This window comes from Anolis carolinensis, chromosome 5 (genome assembly GCF_035594765.1).
Source record: "Anolis carolinensis isolate JA03-04 chromosome 5, rAnoCar3.1.pri, whole genome shotgun sequence".
Classification (NCBI taxonomy): domain Eukaryota; kingdom Metazoa; phylum Chordata; class Lepidosauria; order Squamata; family Dactyloidae; genus Anolis; species Anolis carolinensis.
Window position 1 is genome coordinate 1,020,031 of NC_085845.1, and position 18,890 is coordinate 1,038,920.

Here is an 18,890-nt window from a genome sequence, read left to right on the forward strand (position 1 = left end):
TAGAAAGAAGTCTGTGGGTTGGTTCTGGGTTTTAGTCTGAACTTAGTTCATGGTTTGGAAGTGTTATTTGCTTTTTAATTGTCTGGCCCTTACTTTGAAAGTAGTTGTCTACTCCATAATCTTCATTTTTGTGCCACAAACTCTATTGAATGGGTTAGGTGCTGCAGCAGGATGATGTCCCTCCCACATTATTGTCAGGGTAGGAGCAGAGGAGAGATGAAATCCGACCTTTGCCCTGACTTGTTGATGAGTCTCACCTTCCACTCATCAGTCAGACCACATGTGCTTCTGCACAGTAGCACTGACAAACGACACCACAGCTGTAGATTATCTGCTGATCTCAGCAGTACTCGGCTTTATTTATATACAAGACTATTTACAACTCCAAACACCATAACTCTCCAAACACATGTTCCCAGCAAAAGGAAAACACAGCACGTCAGAGTCCATTATCAGAACAAGTCCTCCCAACATTCCACAGTCTATGAGGAAAGTTCCCTCCGAGCAGTTGAAACAGAAGTCTTGACCCATTGGCCCTGCAAGCTATCAATCAGGGCTGGCATACAGTTAACTCCTCTGCTGCTGGAAAGCTTGCTGGAACACAGATGCACAATCCAACAGCAAACATTTGATCTAACATTTCCCTCTATAATAAACAAGCCACACTGACAATTATTAATCATAAATGATTATTTATTTATTTATATCCTGCTTTTTCTCTCCATGCGGAGACTCAGAGTGGTTCACCACTAAAAGCATTCCAATACAACTTCAAATATACAAATATTAAAACAGTATTAAACAACATTAGTATTAAAACATATTAATAAGTTCCTGCAGTTTAATAAACTTTTCCCTTAATTTTATTGCAGAACCAATTAGGAAATTACATTTATCACCCAGAAACAAAAATCATAGTGTTGCTAAATAGTGTAATATATTATAATAATATATAATTACAATAATTTAGTACAACTCTAATACAATTAAATAAATATAATTACAATATAATGTCATAATATAATGTCCCTCCTGCACAAAGGTTTTGCCATGTTTTGATGATAGAACCAATTAGGAAATACAGTAGAGTCTCACTTATCCAACACTCGCTTATCCAACGTACTGGATTATCCAACGCATTTTTGTAGTCAATGTTTTCAATGCATCATGATATTTTGGTGCTAAATTCGTAAATACAGTAATTACTACATGGCATTACTATGTATTGAACTACTTTTTCTGACAAGTCTGTTGTATAACATGATGTTTTGGTGCTTCATTTGTAAAATCATAACCTAATTTGATGTTTAATAGGCTTTTCCTTAATCCCTCCTTATTATCCAACATATTTGCTTATCCAACGTTCTGCCGGCCCGTTTATGTTGGATAAGTGAGACTCTACTGTAATGGCATTTGTAACCCAGGAGCCAGGTTTGTCCATGCCTGGTTTAGTCCAACCCCTTTCTTTCTACTAGGCAAGAAAAGCACAAATCCCCCCCAGCAGATGGCCATCTAGCCTCTGTTGAAAAGCCACCAAGGAAGGGGCTTCCTCCTCACTCTTTGCACCTCTGAGGCCCGTGGAGTGACAAAACGGCCTGGGTTTTGCTCCGAACTTGAGAGGGAGTGGCCCTTGGTCCTGAACTCATGGCTCTGATGCCTGTGGGGTGCTGAACCGATCCGGGTTTTAGTCTGAACTTGAAAAGAACGACCCCCAGTTCTGACTTGCAGTTCTGAGTCCGCTTGGACCATACGGGACTGCAAGGTATTGCCTACGGAAAGCCAGGCTAACTGCAGATGATAAGAGTTGCCTCCAACACATCAGTTCAGTTGCAGTTCAGAGAAGGATCTCCTCCACCTTCCGATCCGGAACAAGGAAGGCAGCTGGAATCCGCATGGACGGGACCCAAGAAGGTTTGTCCATGGTCCAGAGCCGGGCCTTCCCCACTATTAACCCAGGCGCCTGCGAGGCAGTAGCAGCTGCCGCCTCCGAATTAGTGGTTTTGGCTGCTCTTTGCCTGCGTCCGTCCTTCCTTCCTCCTCCTCCTCCTCCTCCTCCCTTGCTTCTCTTTCTCTCTTTTTGGAGGGGAGACTCCTCTTAGAAGGGCTGACATCCAACAGTGCTTGAAAAATTTCCTGTTCCTGGTTTGAAAGTGCCGTTTCCTGTTTAATTGTGCGGTACTTACTGTGAAAGTAGCTGTTCTGCTCCAGAAACTTTGTTTTCGTGCCACAGGCTATATGTTGAATTGGTTGAGACTCATTGAAAAGCTAGAGCCAAAGGTGCTATAGCAGGATGTCCCTCCCTCCCTCCCTCCCACAGAAACACAGTTTGGGCAATGTGTTGTCGAAGGCTTTCATGGCCGGGATCACAGGGTTGTTGTATGTCTTTCGGGCTGTGTGGCCATGTTCCAGAAGCATTCTCTCCTGACGTTTCGCCCACATCTATGGCAGGCATCCTCAGAGGTGGTGAGGTACAACCTCTGAGGATGCCTGCCATAGATGTGGGCGAAACGTCAGGAGAGAATGCTTCTGGAACATGGCCACACAGCCCGAAAGACATACAACAACACAGTTTGGGCACTTTAATAAACTTTCCCCGTGTTTTTATGACTGAACCGAATCAATTAGGAAATAACAAACATTGATAACCCAGGAACAAACATCATAGTGTTACATTGTTGGAAATAGCAAACTGAGTAATGAGTAAATGAGTAATGAGTTTAATGAGTAAATGTCAAAGTCTTGGACAAATGGAATTAATTATATATGTGTGTGTGTTTTTAAGGTGTTTATAATGTATTTTAATAATGTTATTAACGGATCTATATGTATTGTTTTGATTTTATGATTGTATTTTTTGGGCATTAAATTTTGCTAATTTCTGTAAGCCGCCCTGAGTCCCCTCAGGTGAGAAGGGCAGGGTATAAATGTTGTAAATAAATAAATAACCTTATACAAACCTCTTGGAGCCCCCGGTGGTGGGTTAAACTGCTGAGCTGCTGACCGAAAGGTTAGTGGTTTGAATCCAGGGAGTGGAGTGAGCTCCTGCTGTTAGCCCCAGCTTCTGCCAACCTAGCAGTTCGAAAACATGAAAATGTGAGTAGATCAATAGGTACTGCTCCGGCAGAAAGGTAGTGGTGCTCCATGCACTCATGCCAGTGGCCACATGACCTTGGAGGTGTCTACGAACAACACCAGAGTGAGCTCCCGCTGTTAGCTCCAGCTTCTGCCAACCTAGCAGTTCGAAAACATGCCAATATGAGTAGATCAATAGGTACCACTCCAGCAGAAAGGTAGTAGCGCTCCATGCAGTCATGCCAGTGGCCACATGACCCTGGAGGTGTCTATGGACAACACCAGAGTGAGCTCCTGCTGTTAGCCCCAGCTTCTGCCAACCTAGCAGTTTGAAAACATGCTAATGTGAGTAGATCATTAGGTACTGCTCTGGCGGGAAGGTAACGGCATTCCATGCAGTCATGCCTACGGCCACATGACCTTGGAGGTGTCTATGGACAACACTAGAGTGAGCTCCCACTCTTAGCTCCAGTTTCTGCCAACCTGACAGTTCAAAAACATGCAAATGTGAGTAGATCAATAGGTACTGCTCCTATTGGCGGGAAGGTAAGGGCGCTCCATGCAGTCATGCCAGTGGCCACATGATCTTGGAGGTGTCTACGGACAACGCCGGCTCTTTGGCTTAGAAATGGAGATGAGCTCCAACCCCCAGAGTCGGACACGACTGCACTTAATGTCAGGGGGAAACCTTGACCTTTTTTATAGATGCTAGATATGACACAGAATCCTAGAATTGGAGGAGACACAAGAATCATCCAGTCCAAACAAAGTTTGTGCACTTTATTAGATGTTTCCCCTGTTTTCATGACAGAGTCTACTAGGAAATGACCCCCCAGGAACAAAACTGGTGTGACCTAGTGTGATAGCCAGCCAACCCTAGGGGAACGAAGGGCTTCCAGCCCAAGAATGCCATAGATGAGCCCTGGGGGGGCTAGACAATGCTTAGAGGGGAGGTTCTGCGTTGGAGGTGGATACGTGAAGCCACGAGGCCTGGCCCCGTGGATACGGGAGCCTTACTGCACTCCTCGGGAGCCCCTTCTCCCTTGTCCTGTCCCCGTTGCAGGCCGGCCTGGTCCCCCCGGAGAGCCCGGAGCAGCTGCTGATCGCCCTGGAGCCGGAGGCGGCCTCCATCTACTGCCGGAAGCTGCGCCTGAACCAGCTCATGGACCTCAGCGAGGGGCCCCGCGGACCCCACGGCCGGCGCGCCCCAGACCTCCCCATCGACTCCAGCTTCCGGCAGGGTGAGGCCCCGGCACACCGCCACGCAAGGAGCCGCCTCCCTGGCCAAGGGTCCCGGATTCCGGGAACACCTGAAAGAGCCCCGTTTATTCATTCATTCATTTATATTCAGTATTTATATCCCGCCCTTCTTTCTCACCCCGAAGGGGAACCAGGGCAGATCGCAATGTACATCCACATGGCAAACATTCAATGCCATATGGACATAGAGACAGACACAGAGGCAATTGTAACATTTTCCAGCTTCCGGCTTCATGCGGGTACGCTCAATTCCAGACACATGGGGGAGCTGCCGCTTGATCGCCCACTTGTAACACCGAGTCCTTGATGGTAGTACTTCCTCATTCCTTTCTGCACACTGCTGGAAGGTTTTATGGTGTCGTAAATTTGTTAAATTAGCCTCCCCGCTTAAAGCGGTACCTAAATTTTCTACTTGACTGATGCAACTGTCTTTTGGGCTGCATAGGTCAACAATGAGATAGGCTATTAGTGGTCAGGAGCTCAGTCCGACCCGGGCTGGCTTCGAACTCATGACCTCTCGGTCAGTAATAATTTATTGCAGCTGGCTACTAACCAGCTGAGCCACAACCTGGTTTGGGAATCATAGAATCATGGAGCTGGAAGAGAGCCCCAAAGGTCATCCAGTCCACCCTATTCTTCTAGGCAGGAAGCCTAGTCTCTAATAATAATAATAATAATAACTTTATTTTTATACCCCGCCTCTATCTCCCCGAAGGGGACTCAGGGCGGCTTACATGGGGCCAAGCCCGAATAAAAACAGTAGCAGTATAAAACACAGCAATAGACTTAAAGACCTTCAGAGACGGAGATAGATCAGGCCTGGGCAAACTTTGGCCCTCCCTCCAGGGCTTTGGGACTCCAATTCCCATAATTCCCAACAACCAGTAGGAGACTCAAAGCAGCTTAACATGAAAGCATCGGCATACAATTTAAAATATACAAACATGCAAACATTCAAATAGGATTAAATATAAACAGTATTTAAAAGAATTCCCAGTTAAAAGCCATTAAGTTAAAAGTTTAAAGTGAGGTGGGATGCTCAGATTTTGGAGGGAGCTCCACCCTATCCATGGGGGGAACCTATGAGGTATTCATTGCAAAACTAGAGCTGTTGCAGGATGGGGCACAAAAAACAAAGTCTGTGCAGTGGAATAAAACTTCCCCATGTTTTTAGGATAGATCCCATTAGGAAATGACATTGATCACCCAGGCACAGAAATCAGAGTATGACATCTTGCAGAAAAGCCCTCCCGTCCAACTCCGTCCAGATTTTCCCTCTTGCTCTGGACGAAGGAGGCTTTGTTTAGGTTTCTAATTTTTTGGTTTTCTGAGCCAGGAAAAGCAGTGTTTCAAATTAAGGCCCCTCCATGTGCCCTTCGTTTGGTTTTTATTAGCAGAACAAACCGCAGCTCGTAAAGAAAGGTCTGGGCGACGACGCAGAGGAGGAGGAGGAGGAGGAGGCTGTGAGCCAAGGGTTGCTCAGGGAATAATGGCAACAAAGACATAGATTTCCCGAGATTTGGCCAAGATTTCCAAGGCAGAACATTGCAGCCAGCTCCTCCTCCTCCTCCTCTTCAGTGTGGGAAACATGCATGCGCTCAGTGTCGGGCCTTTCTCCAAGGACTCTTATGCGCATTGATTATGCAAAACACTTTTGCTTTCAGATACTTCAGATCCGGGAGACTCAGGATGTGTTTTGCATTCTAATAAACAATTCTGAATTCTATGTACAGTAGAGTCTCACTTATCCAACATTTGCTTATCCAACATTCTGGATTATCCAACGCAGTTTGCCTTTTAGTAGTCAACTAGCTGTGCCCGGCCACGCGTTGCTGTGGCGAAGTATGGTGGTATGGGAAATAAAGTACTGAGGAATTGGTGGTAGTTAAGGTAAAGGGTCCCCTGGGCTGAGTGGGTTGCTAGGAGACCAAGTGAGCAGAGCTTAGCCTTCTAACTGGCAGCAATTGGATAAAAACAATTATTCCTCTCCCTCTAATTAGGACTTCATTTTTCTTTTCTTTTTGTTGTATCAACCTAGAGGCATGGATAAGGGGTTATGCTGTCAATTTTCGAAGTTGTGGGGTGTTTACTTTTGTTGTTTTGTCCGCTGCCGTGATGCCATCACTCTTTTATATATATAGATGTTTTTGTAGTCAATGTTTTCAATACATTGCGATGTTTTGGTGCTAAATTTGTAAATACAGTAATAGCATTACTGCGCATTAAACTAGTTTTTCTGACAAATTTGTTGTAAAACATGATGGTTTGGTGCTTAATTTGTAAAATCATAATCTAATTTGATGTTTAATAGGCTTGTCCTTAATTCCTCCTTATTATCCAATATATATTCACTTATCTAAGGTTCTGCTGGCCCGTTTAGCTTGGATAAGTGAGACTCTACTGTATATTTTAAATTGTATGCTAATGCTGCTTATATGTCAAGACACTGTGAGTCCCCGTTGGGGAGATAAAGCAGGGTATAAATATAATCATCATCTATCTTGTTTGCTGTGTCATACTATCTTGTTGTGTCAATAATAATGATGATGATGATAATAAATCATCATCATCATCATCATCATTGGGCCTGACGAAAGGGAATGGGAAGTGATATATTTTCCCTTGAGCATGTGCAAAGCGATCTTGAGCATATGCAGAACAGTGACAGAGGCTGGGGTCCGCTTTGGGTTTTACTCCGAACTGCAACCAGGCTCAGAAAGAAAGACTTTGTTTGTCTCCCCGAGTTTGTACAAATGCACAAACCAAAGCACCCTGAGTGCCACAGTGAGGACCATCCCATGCCTGAGGCCAGGAATGATGGAAGTTGCAGTCCAAAACACCTGGAGGGAAACCCCAAGTTGGCCCATGCCTGCTCTATGGAGATGGTGACAGGATATAAATAAAATTATTATTATTATTATTATTATTATTATTATTATTATTATTATTATTATTAACACAACGACGTTGTATGACACAGCAAACAAGATAGATATGCTGGATTTCGTTTCACAAAATCCCAAGTCGAACACTTCCCAAGTGTCTAGGACTGTGTGATGTATTTTCGGATGATGCGTGCAGATCCCAGTAAGGTGGCCTTTTGCAGTTGGCAGATCGTAATTTTGTCAATGTCTATTGTTTCCAAATGCCGGCTGAGATCTTTTGGCACGGCACCCAGTGTGCCCATCACCACTGGGACCACCTGCACTGGTTTCTGCCAGAGTCTTTGAAGTTCAATCTTGAGGTCCTGAGAGCGGCTGAGTTTTTCCTGTTGTTTTTCTTCAATGCGACTGTCACCTGGGATGGCAACATCAATGATCCAAACCTTTTTCTTTTCCACAACTGTGATGTCTGGTGTGTTGTGTTCCAGAACTTTGTCAGTCTGGATTCGGAAGTCCCACAGTATCTTTGCGTGTTCATTTTCCACAACCTTTGCAGGTTTGTGATCCCACCAGTTCTTAACTGCAGGGAGGTGATACTTGAGGCATAGGTTCCAATGAATCATTTGGGCCACATAGTTGTGCCTCTGTTTGTAGTCTGTCTGTGCAATTTTCTTACAGCAGCTGAGGATATGATCAATGGTTTCATCGGTTTCCTTGCACAGTCTGCATTTTGGGTCATCAGCTGATTTTTCAATCTTGGCCTTAACTGCCTTTGTCCTGATGTCTTGCTCCTGGGCTGCAAGGATCAGGCCTTCTGTCTCCTTCTTCAGGGTCCCATTCGTGAGCCAGAGCCAGGTCTTCTATTATTATTATTATTATTATTATTATTATTATTATTATTATTATTACTTGTTCTGATGTCTTGCTCCTGGGCTGCAAGGATCAGGCCTTCTGTCTCCTTCTTCAGGGTCCCATTCGTGAGCCAGAGCCAGGTCTTCTCCTTATCAGCTTTTCCTTCAATTTTGTCAAGGAACTTTCCATGCAGTGTTTTGTTGTGCCAGCTGTCAGCTCTAGTTTGTAGTGCGGTTTTCTTGTACTGGTTTTTTGTCTGCTGTGCTTTGAGGAGTTTCTGATTTTTGACTTCAATCAAAGCAGGTTCTTCACTTTGCTTTACATCTTCTGCCAGGGCATGTTCTTCTTCTTTGGCTGCTTGTTTTACTTGCAAGAGTCCTCTGCCCCCTGATCTTCGAGGCAGATAGAGCCGGTCAACATCACTGCGAGGGTGCAGGGAATGATGAATGGTCATGAGTTTTCTTGTTTTTCTGTCCAAATTGTCCAGTTCCATCTGTGTCCAGTTTATAATGTTTATTATTATTATTATTATTGAGCCCCCAGTGATGCAGTGGGTTAAACCACTGAGCTGCTGAACCCACTGACTGAAAAGTTGGTGGTTTGAATCCAGGAAGCAGAGTGAGCTCCCGCTGCTAGCCCCAGCTTCTGCCAACCTAGCAGTTCGAAAGCATGCAAATGTGAGTAGAGCGAGACGGTAACGGTGTTCCATGCAATCATGCCTATGGCCACATGACCGCAGAGGTGTCTACGGACAACCCCGGCTCTTCAGCTTAGTCATGGAGATGAGCACCAACCCACAGACTTGACATCAGGAGATAACCTTTGCCTTGACCTTATTATTATTATTATCCCTAATGGACCCACTGCCAAGGATCTTCCCTTGGAAGACAATCAGGCTCACAGGCTGCATGAGGATGATGGTGGTGGTGGTGGTGGTCCTATCCCTTGCTCCCGCTCACTTTCCTGCCTTGTTTCCTCCTTGCAGCCCGAGAGCAGCTCCGCCGTTCCCGGCACAGCAGGACCTTCTTGGTGGAGTCCGGGGTGGGAGAGCTCTGGTCCGAAATGCAAACAGGTAGTGTTGGGGAACAAACACTCACCCATGCGCCTTAAATGCCTTGACTATATGTCCTGCCTTTGCTCTCTTCCTTCTTGTCGGTTTTAGGATCCCCTCCACAATTAACATTTGCATGGATCTTTGAGCATCTTCGTTGCACTAGAGCCCTGAAGCCTCTTTTCACCACAAACCACACACTGTGCAGAGAATCCAGTGTAAGGATTTATTAAAACCAGAGCATAATACAGAAACAGTTGACACTTGATGACATGAATTGCACACAGAACCGGCCCTAGGTAATTTTGAGGAGTAGGCGAACCGAATTTTGGCACACCCACCCCCCAAACCATTAGCTGAGAAATAAACCCCACTTGCCTTGGTAGAGACTTCGGCAAAAAGGAAAAAAGGAAAAGTATGGTATATAATCTATATATATAAAAGGGTAATGAAATTTCGGCCCAGGACAAAACAACAAAACTACACAGCCCAGAAACAATAAACTTGGCAGCGCAACCCCTCATCCATGCCTCTACGTTCAGACAACAAAAAGAAAAGAAAAACAAAGTCCTAATTAGAGGGAGAGGAATAATTGTTTTTATCCAATTGCTGCCAGTTAGAAGGTTAAGCTCCACCCACTTGGTCTCCTAGCAACCCACTCAGCCCAGGGGACAGGCAGAGTTAGGCCTCACTTAGGCCTCTTCCACACTGCCTATAAAATACAGATTATCTTATTTTAACTGGATTATATGGCAGTGTAGACTCAAGGCCCTTCCACACAGCTATATAACCCATTTATAACCTTATATTATTTATTTATTTATTTATTTCAATTATTTATACCCCGCCCTTCTCACCCGAGGGGACTCAGGGCGGCTTACAAGTGGCAATTGATGCCGTTACACTGACATACAATAAACTAAAATGATTAAAACAGTTAAAACAATCATAAAATAGTCATAAAATAGTCATAAAATACAATATACAAAATTTAAAACAATGCAAAGTGCTTATGCCATTCATCCACCAGATGTTATCCAAGAGCCGTAATTCAGACCGCGTCGAAGCCAACACATGCTTATTCTTCAAATGCCTGCGTACATAGCCAGGTCTTCAGGTTTTTTCTGAACCCCAAAAGGGATGGGGCCTGCCGGATGTCACTGGGGAGGGAGTTCCACAGCCGGGGAGCCACCACCGAGAAGGAAGGCCCTGTCCCTCGTCCCCACCAGCCGTGCCTGTGAGGCGGGTGGGACCGAGAGCAGAGCCTCTCCAGAAGATCTTAAGGCTCTTGTGGGCTCATAGGGCAAGATACGTTCGGACAGGTAAATTGGACCAGAACCGTTTAGGGCTTTGTAGGTCAAGACCAGCACTTTGAATTGGGCTCGGTAGCATATCGGCAACCAGTGGAGCTGGCTTAACAAGGGAGTAGTACGCTCCCTGTAAGCCGCCCCAGTTAACAATCTGGGTGCCGCCCATTGTACTAATTGGAGCTTCCGGGCCGTCTTCAAAGGCGTTGCAGTAATCCAGCCGGGATGTGACCAGAGCGTGGACCACCGTGGCCAAGTCAGACTTCCCAAGGAACGGGCGCAGCTGGCGCACGAGGCAGAGTTGTGCGAAGGCTCCCCTGACCACCGCCCAGACCTGTGGCTCCAGGCTCAGCGATGAGTCCAGGAGAAGAACCCCCAGACTGCGAACCTGTGTCTTCAGGGGGAGTGCGACCCCGTCCAGCACAGGCTGTAACCCTATTCCTGTTCATTATCTGTTTTGAACTGAATTATCTTGACTCCACACTGCCGTATAATCCACTTCAGTGTGCAGTTGGACACAACTGGACTTAATGTCAGGAGAAAATGTCATAGACAGAACGCCACCAAATAGAGTACAACACAGTTTATTAAAGTTACAGAACTGAGAAATGCCCGTAGGAAGCAAAGGACTAGGCAAACACTTGTCTTCAGTGTGAAAAGTAACAGAAACAGCTCCGTTTGAATTAAAACGGTTCCAAAGGATAAACCGGATTAAACAGGAGTTTAATCCGGATTAAAGCAAAAGTGCTTACTTCAGCCTGACAATTTAAACAAACAAAAGTTGGAAAACAGAGGTCAAAATGAACACAAAAAACTGGCAGCAGATTCCTCTCTGCTACTCAAAAGCTACAGATGAGTAACTCAAGCTGTTTACTCCTCCGTGCAACGAGCGAAATCCGGGTTCAGGCACATCAATCAGGGTAACGACGGTCAGCATGGGTCTCAATCCGGTCCAAGGTCGAAAGCCAAGTGCAGACGTCCACAGGTTCCACCGATAGCCACAGAAGGGATAGTCCAGGGTCGTAGTCAGTCAGTCAATCCAGTGTCAATCCAGAGTAGGTAATTAATGTCCGTCAAAAAGACGACGGAGGTCCAAGCTATCAAGATTAAACACAAGTTGCACAGAGAAAAACCCCACACAGTTCCTCCCGCCGTCTATGCCCAGTGTCCTTGGTAACTTACGTATTCAGCAACGAATCACACCCGTCTTCAGGAAGTTCCCCAACAAGAGCCCAAGCGTTCGTCCAGATTACCTTGCCCAACGCAATTAGCCATTGATCCTAAACCCCATTTTATCCCAGTTCATAACTCCTCATCGCTGTCAGCTGCTATCCTAATTCCAGGTGCCTCATCATCATCCTCCTCATCAGAGCTAAAACACCTTTGACTACGCCCCACAGCATCCCCAGCTGCGGATCCTGCTCCATCTCTCCAGCCCGTCCATGGGTCCGATCCTGCAACCCACCAGTCACCTCCCATACTATCAGTGCCGGTGACACCCAAATCCTCCCTCACACGAGTCCACTCCATGTCATCCTCCTCTGAGCTAACCATCTCTTCCTCCATTCCCTCGGTAAAACCCTCAAAGGAGTCTTCATCTGTTGGTTCTGCAAATAAGTCCCGGAGCCGTTTCCTTTCACGCTCCTCAAAAGAGTCTGACTCTCAAGGAGTCTTACGACCACGTCTCCTAGTACCGGAGCCAGAAGGCTCAACCATAACAGAAAACCTTTACCCTTTGCCTTAACTACCACCAATTCCTCAATACTTTATTTCCCAGACCACCATATACTTCGCCACAGCAACGCGTGGCCGGGCACAGCTAGTATAATATAAAGTAAGTTATGTTATAGTTATATACTTCTATAGTGATATAGTCACTTACATATTATGATTGTAGTATCAGTTTGTATATTCCAACTGTACAGGTAAATACATATAATTCAAAATTGTCTCGAATCTAAATTGGGTTTGAATAAACCTGATGATTGACTGTGACTCCGTTCCTGTCGTTTACACAATGAATAATGGTAGACTTATGTATAGTATCAATATCAATATAACAAGCCACGTATAATCCAGTGTCCAATTCTAACAAATATAATTATTGGTACACAAAGTAGTCTTATTAAAGTCTTGATAATATTCTCAAGGTTTGTAACACTCTTCTTCAAAATCAATCATTCAAAGTAAATCAAAGCTCCATGTCAATAGTAACAAAGAAGGATAACTCCCTGGTTAAAGGAGTATATTGGTGGATTCCAGAGTCTATACTGTATACAGCAGGGGTCCCCAAACTAAGGCCCGGGGGCCGGATGCAGCCCATTGAAGCCATTTATCCGGCCCCCACGGCACAAGGGCAGAAGGGGGTTGGGCTAAATGACCCAAGGGGTCTCTTCTCTTACAACCATTATTATTATTATTATTATTATTATTATTATTATTATTATTATTATTATTATTATTTTATTATGACACAGCAAACAAGATAGATATGCTGGATTTCATAAAATAATAATAATAATAATAATAATATTATGTCTCCTTCTTCAGGGTCCCATTCGTGAGCCAGAGCCAGGTCTTCTCTTTATCAGCTTTTTCTTCAATTTTGTCAAGGAACTTTCCATGCAATGTTTTGTTGTGCCAGCAGTCAGCTCTAGTTTGTAGTGCGGTTTTCTTGTACTGGTGTTTTGTCTGCTGTGCTTTGAGGAGTTTCTGACTTTTGACTCCAACCAAAGCAGGTTCTTCACTTTGCTTTACATATTCTGCCAGGGCATGTTTTTGTTGTTGTTGTTGTTGTTGTTGTTGTTATTATTATTAACTTTGAGGCTGGGTGGCCATCTGTCAGGGGTGCTGTGCTTGTGCTTTTGGTGCACAAAGGAAGAAGGGGATTGGATTCAATGGCCCAAAGGGTTTCTGCCAACCCTCTTTTTATTATTATTGTTGTTATTATTATTATTATTATTAATTATTATTATTATTATTATTGCTCGGTGGCCAACCATAGTCCGGCCCTCAAATGGTCCGAAGGATTGTGAACTGGCCCCCTCTTTAAAAAGTTTGGGCACCCCTGGTATACAGTATATGGACCCCGGAGATAATGTAGTCAATCAAATCTGGTTGATAGGATTGGTCTCCCAGGTATGCATCCAATTTAAATTCAAGAAAATTTTGAATTATATGTATTTACCTGTACAGTTGGAATACTACAATCATAATATATAAGTGACTATATAGGCAAGCCCCCACCTTGATGGCGTTTTGGAAGAGCCTGAAAACCGGGCTTTTCACCCAGGCCTTTGGTTAAGATCACCTATTCCCATCATAATTATGATTGTGCTCCTCGACCTTTTTATACTGGTCGCTCTTTTCCTGATTCCTGATTGCTTGATATTAGATCCCTACCTAATGCAACCTTAAATGGATCTAATGCACTTTATCTATTTACGAATTTGTTACTCATAATGTGCACTTTGCTTATCCACTATTGCAACCTCATTGTTTTTAATTCGATGTTTTAATACCGTGTTGTGTTTTTTCGCCTATTGTGTATATTTTGTTATTGGTTTCTGTTTTGTCCTTTGATGTTTCATATTGTTTTGTATCTGATTTTGCTGTAAGCCGCCCCGAGTTCCCTTCGGGGGAGATGGAGGCGGGATATAAATCATAGAATCATAGAATAGTAGAGTTGGAAGAGACCTCACGGGCCATCCAGTCCAACCCCATTCTGCCAAGAAGCAGGAAATCGCATTCAAAGCACCCCCGACAGATGGCCATCCAGCCTCTGCTTAAAAGCCTCCAAAGAAGGAGCCTCCACCACGGCCCCGGGGAGAGAGTTCCACTGCCGAACAGCCCTTCTCACTGTGAGGAAGTTCTTCCTGATGTTCAGGTGGAATCTCCTTCCTTTCCTGTAGTTTGAAGCCATTGCTCCATTGTGTCCTAGTCTGCAGGGCAGCAGAAAACAAGCTCCCTCCCTCCTCCCTAGGACTTCCCTTCACGTATTTGTACATGGCTATCATGTCTCCTCTCAGCCTTCTCTTCTGCAGGCTAAACATGCCCAGCTCTTTAAGCCGCTCCTCATAGGGATTCTTGTTCTCCAGACCCTTAATCATTTGAGTCGCCCTCCTCTGGACGCTTTCCAGCTTGTCAACATCTCCCTTCATCTGCGGTGCCCAGAATGGGACACAGTGTGATTCCAGGTGTGATCTGACCAAGGCAGAATAGAATAAGGGGGAGCAGGACTTCCCTGGATCTAGACGCTATTCCCCTATTGACGCAGGACAGAATCCCATTGGCTTTTTTAGCAGCCGCATCACATTCCTGGCTCATGTTCCCCTTCCTCCCCACGAGGACTCCAAGGTCTTTTTCGCACACACTGCTGTCAAGCCAGGCATCGTCCCCCATTCTGTATCTTTGATTTCCATTTTTTCTGCCGAAGTGAAGTATCTTGCATTTGTCCCTGTTGAACTTCATTTTGTTAAATAAACTTATAATAATAATAATAATAATATCACTATAGATGTATATAACTATAACATAACTTACTTTATATTATATTACTAGCTATGCCCGGCCACGCGTTGCTGTTGCGAAGTATGGTGGTTTGGGAAATAAAGTATTGAGGAATTGGTGGTAGTTAAGGTAAAGGGTCCCCTGGGCTGAGTGGGTTGGTAGGAGACCAAGTGAGCGGAGCTTAGCCTTCTAACTGGCAGCAATTGGATAAAAACAATTATTCCTCTCCCTCTAATTAGGACTTTATTTTTCTTTTCTTTTTGTTGTATCAACCTAGAGGCATGGATGAGGGGTTGTGATGTCAATTTTCGAGGTTGTGGGGTGTTTAGTTTAGTTGTTTTGTCCGCTGCCATGATGCCATCACTCTTTTATATATATAGATATACCATACTTTTCCTTTTTTTTCCTTTTTGCTGTATATAATAGATATCTGTGCATATAGTTGCTAGAGACTTCGGCAGCGGGGCTGCCGGTGAGGCCGCGGCGCATGCAGGGCGGGCGATCGAAACCCTGCGCATGCGCACAGGACCATTGGCCATTTTGGGCGATGGGCCTGTGCGCATGCGCAGAACTCCATTCGGCCGTGCTGACATGGAATACATGCCAGCCACCCGTCCGTGCGGGCGAGTGGAAGCCCTGCGCATGCGCACAGGCCCATTGCCTGTAGGAAAAAAGCAGGGGCGATGGGTCTGGGCCTGCCGCCTGCCTTTGGGCCTTCCTTCGGCCTGGCCTAGCCAACAAATACTGTGGCAACACCAGCGGCACCGTGCACACGTGGGGGCTCCTCGACTGCGCCCCCGGTTGTTTTGTGCCACAGGCGAGTGCTTAATTCGCCTCGCCGGTGGACCGCCTCTGATTCCACAGCTCTTCCCGTGAGGTCTGTACCTGAATGCAGTGTTGCTCTCACAACGGTTGTATCAACGTGAACCATTTTTAAAACCCCAAAACCCCTCCCATGAGATCACTCCATGTGCACCTGGTCTCCTTATCTCTGAGTATATGAAAAGAAAGCAAATATTAAAAAAGGAATTAAAGTTCACCCAGTTATGTCCACAATAGTCGAGAGTCCCCAAAAATCCCTTCAGAGAAAGCATCCAATATAATTCCAGCAAAATATGCAAGAACAGAGCACATAGATCCAAGGCAGGCAAAACAATGCCATTCCAAGACAAGGTACACGAGTCTCAAACAGGCAAAACGATGCCTTGCAAAATCAGAACACAGAAACAGCCTGACACTTGAGGACATGAATTCCACGGCTCTTCCCGTGAGGTCTGTACCTAACTAAACGCAGCGTTGCTCTCACAACGGTTGTATCAACGTGAACCACTTTTAAAACCCCAAAACCCCTCCCATGAGATCACTTCATGTGCACCTGGTCTCCTTATCTCTGAGCCAACAGGAGAAGCGAGTCTTTAATTGCCGGCCCTGTGGACGTAGCTCTAATCCAGTGGTTCTCAACCTGTGGGTTCCTCCCCAGGTGTTTTGGCCTACAGTTCCCAGAAATCCCAGCCAGTTTATCAGCGGTTGGGATTTCTGGGAGTTGAAGGCCAAACATCTGGGGAGGGACCCACAGGTTGAGAACCACTGCTCTGATCTCTCCGACTTTGATGAACTTTCATCTTCCCCAATTTCCATGGACAGCACTTTGGGTAGGTTCCCATGGGAACGGCCTTCAGCATTCCGTGAGACTAACACGTGGCTTCTGTGTGTAATTATTATTATTCTACTGATTTCTGGCTGCTTTACCTTCTTCTCCTTCAGGGGACCGCTACATCGTGGCCGACTGCGGCGGGGGGACCGTGGACCTGACGGTGCACCAGATCGAGCAGCCCCAGGGCACCCTCAAGGAGCTGCACAAGGCCTCCGGTGGGTGAGCCTCCCCGGCCATAGGAGGGACCCCCAAAGGCCATCCAGTCCAACCCCTTCTAAGGCACAATCCAAACCCTCCTGACAGATAACCATCCAGTCTCAGAGACATTCACAGATTCGTAGAGAAGTAGGGTATCAAATCCTAGAAGGGACCCCCAAAGGCCATCCAGTCCAACCCCTTCTAAGGCACAATCCAAACCCTCCTGACAGATAACCATCCAGTCTCAGAGACATTCACAGATTCGTAGAGAAGTAGGGTATCAAATCCTAGAAGGGAGTCCAAGGGCCATCCAGTCCAACCCCTTCTGCCATAAAGCTCAATCCAAACCCTCCTGACAGATAACCATCCAGTCTCGGAGACATTCACAGATTCGTGGAGAAGTAAAGTTATCAAATCCTAAAAGGGACCCCAAGGGCCATCCAGTCCAACACTCCTTATTCTACCATGCATGAAAAGCACAATCAAAGCCCTCCTGACAGATGGCCACCCAGCATTTGTAGTAATAATAATAATAGTAATAACAACAACAACAATCCAGGGACCACCTAGTCCAACTCCTTCTGCTATGCAGGAAAAGTTTCCACTCCAAGGCAGAGAGTTCCACTGCTGAACAACTCTTCTTACAGTCAGGAAGTCCTTCCTCATGTTCAGGTGGGATTTATTTATTTATTTATTTCCGGTATTTCTGCCCCATCCTTCTCCCCGGGGGGGACTCAGGGCGGCTTACAAATTGGCAACACAGTGCCATCACTTTTTAAGTGGAGGGCCGATTCACAGTCCCTCAGACTATTAGGGGGCCGGACTAGGATGAAATAGTCCAAAATTAAGATTGTTGTTGTTGTGTGCCTTCAAGTCATTTCAGACTTAGGTCAACCCTAAGTCTAAAGTTTAGGACAGAGGCCAGGTCAATCACCTTGGAAGCCCATGGGCCTTAGTTTGGGGACCCCTGATCTAGATGATCATAAGACCATAGGTAAGGAAAGGGGCCCCCAAAGGCCATCTAGATAATCTCATAAAACCATAGGTAAGGAAAAGGACCCTCAAAGGCCATCTACATGGTCTCATAGGACCATAGGTAAGGAAAGTGACCTCTAGATCACTTCTAGATGGTTTCATAAGGCCATAGCTAAGCAAAGAGACCTTTAAAGACCATCTAGACGATCTCATAAGACCATAGGTAAGCAAAAAGACCTCCAAAGACCAGGTAGACTTAGGTCAACCCTAAGTCTAAGGTTTAGGGCAGGGGCCAGGTCAATGACCTTGGAGGGCCGCATCCGGCCCCCGGGCCTTAGTTTGGGGACCCCTGCACTAGACCTTTGTTAATCCAGAATCTTAAAAACCGACTGATCTCCTTCCCTGTCATGTGAACCCGTGGCTCCACTGAGTCCTAGTCTCCAGGGCAGCAGAAAGCAAGCCGGTTCCCTCTTCCTTAGGACATCCTTACATATTTACACATGGCTCTCCACAGGCAATGCTTTTGACACGAAATAAATAAATAAACATGTCTCTTGTCCACCTTCTCTTCTGAGACTGAACAGACGCAGCTCCTTGAACTCAGTGTCCGGGTTGCAAGAAATTTGCCCACAGCAAGAGGCTTCGAGAGCCACCTACTCGCTGTTGTAGGCATTGACACCACACAGTGTTTGCAGTGGATTCTGCAGAAACACAGCAAAAGCATCTTCAAAAAAAAAGGAACACCAGCCTGTTTAGCAAGCCTTGCAAATTTATTTGAGAAATGCTGGTTTGTTATCAGTCAATGCTTGGTTTTTACACCTACAGTAGAATCTCACTTATCCAAGCTAAACGATACAGCAGAAGCTTGGAAAAGTGAATATCTTGGATAATAAGGAGGGATTAAGGAAAAGCCTGTTAAACATCAAATTAGGTGATGATTTTACAAATTGAGCACCAAAACATCATGTAATACAAGAAATTTGACAGAAAAAGTAGTTCAATACGTAGAAATGTTATGTTGTAATTACTGTATTTACGAATTTAACACCAAAATTTCATGATATATTGAAAACATTGACTACAAAAATTGCTTGGATAATCCAGAAGCTTGGATAAGCGAGGCTTGGATA

General features: G+C 45.3%; 1 protein-coding gene across 1 annotated transcript in view; it reads left to right on the forward strand.

The window, feature by feature from the left end:
• Positions 1 to 18,890, forward strand: part of hspa12b (heat shock protein family A (Hsp70) member 12B) — a 56,455-nt gene that overhangs the window by 24,199 nt on the left and 13,366 nt on the right. Inside the window, exons 8-10 of the mRNA XM_062983550.1 lie at positions 4,136 to 4,313; positions 9,052 to 9,138; positions 16,698 to 16,802. Coding sequence (XP_062839620.1) covers positions 4,136 to 4,313; positions 9,052 to 9,138; positions 16,698 to 16,802 — 370 coding nt within the window. The remainder of the gene's footprint in view (positions 1 to 4,135; positions 4,314 to 9,051; positions 9,139 to 16,697; positions 16,803 to 18,890) is intronic.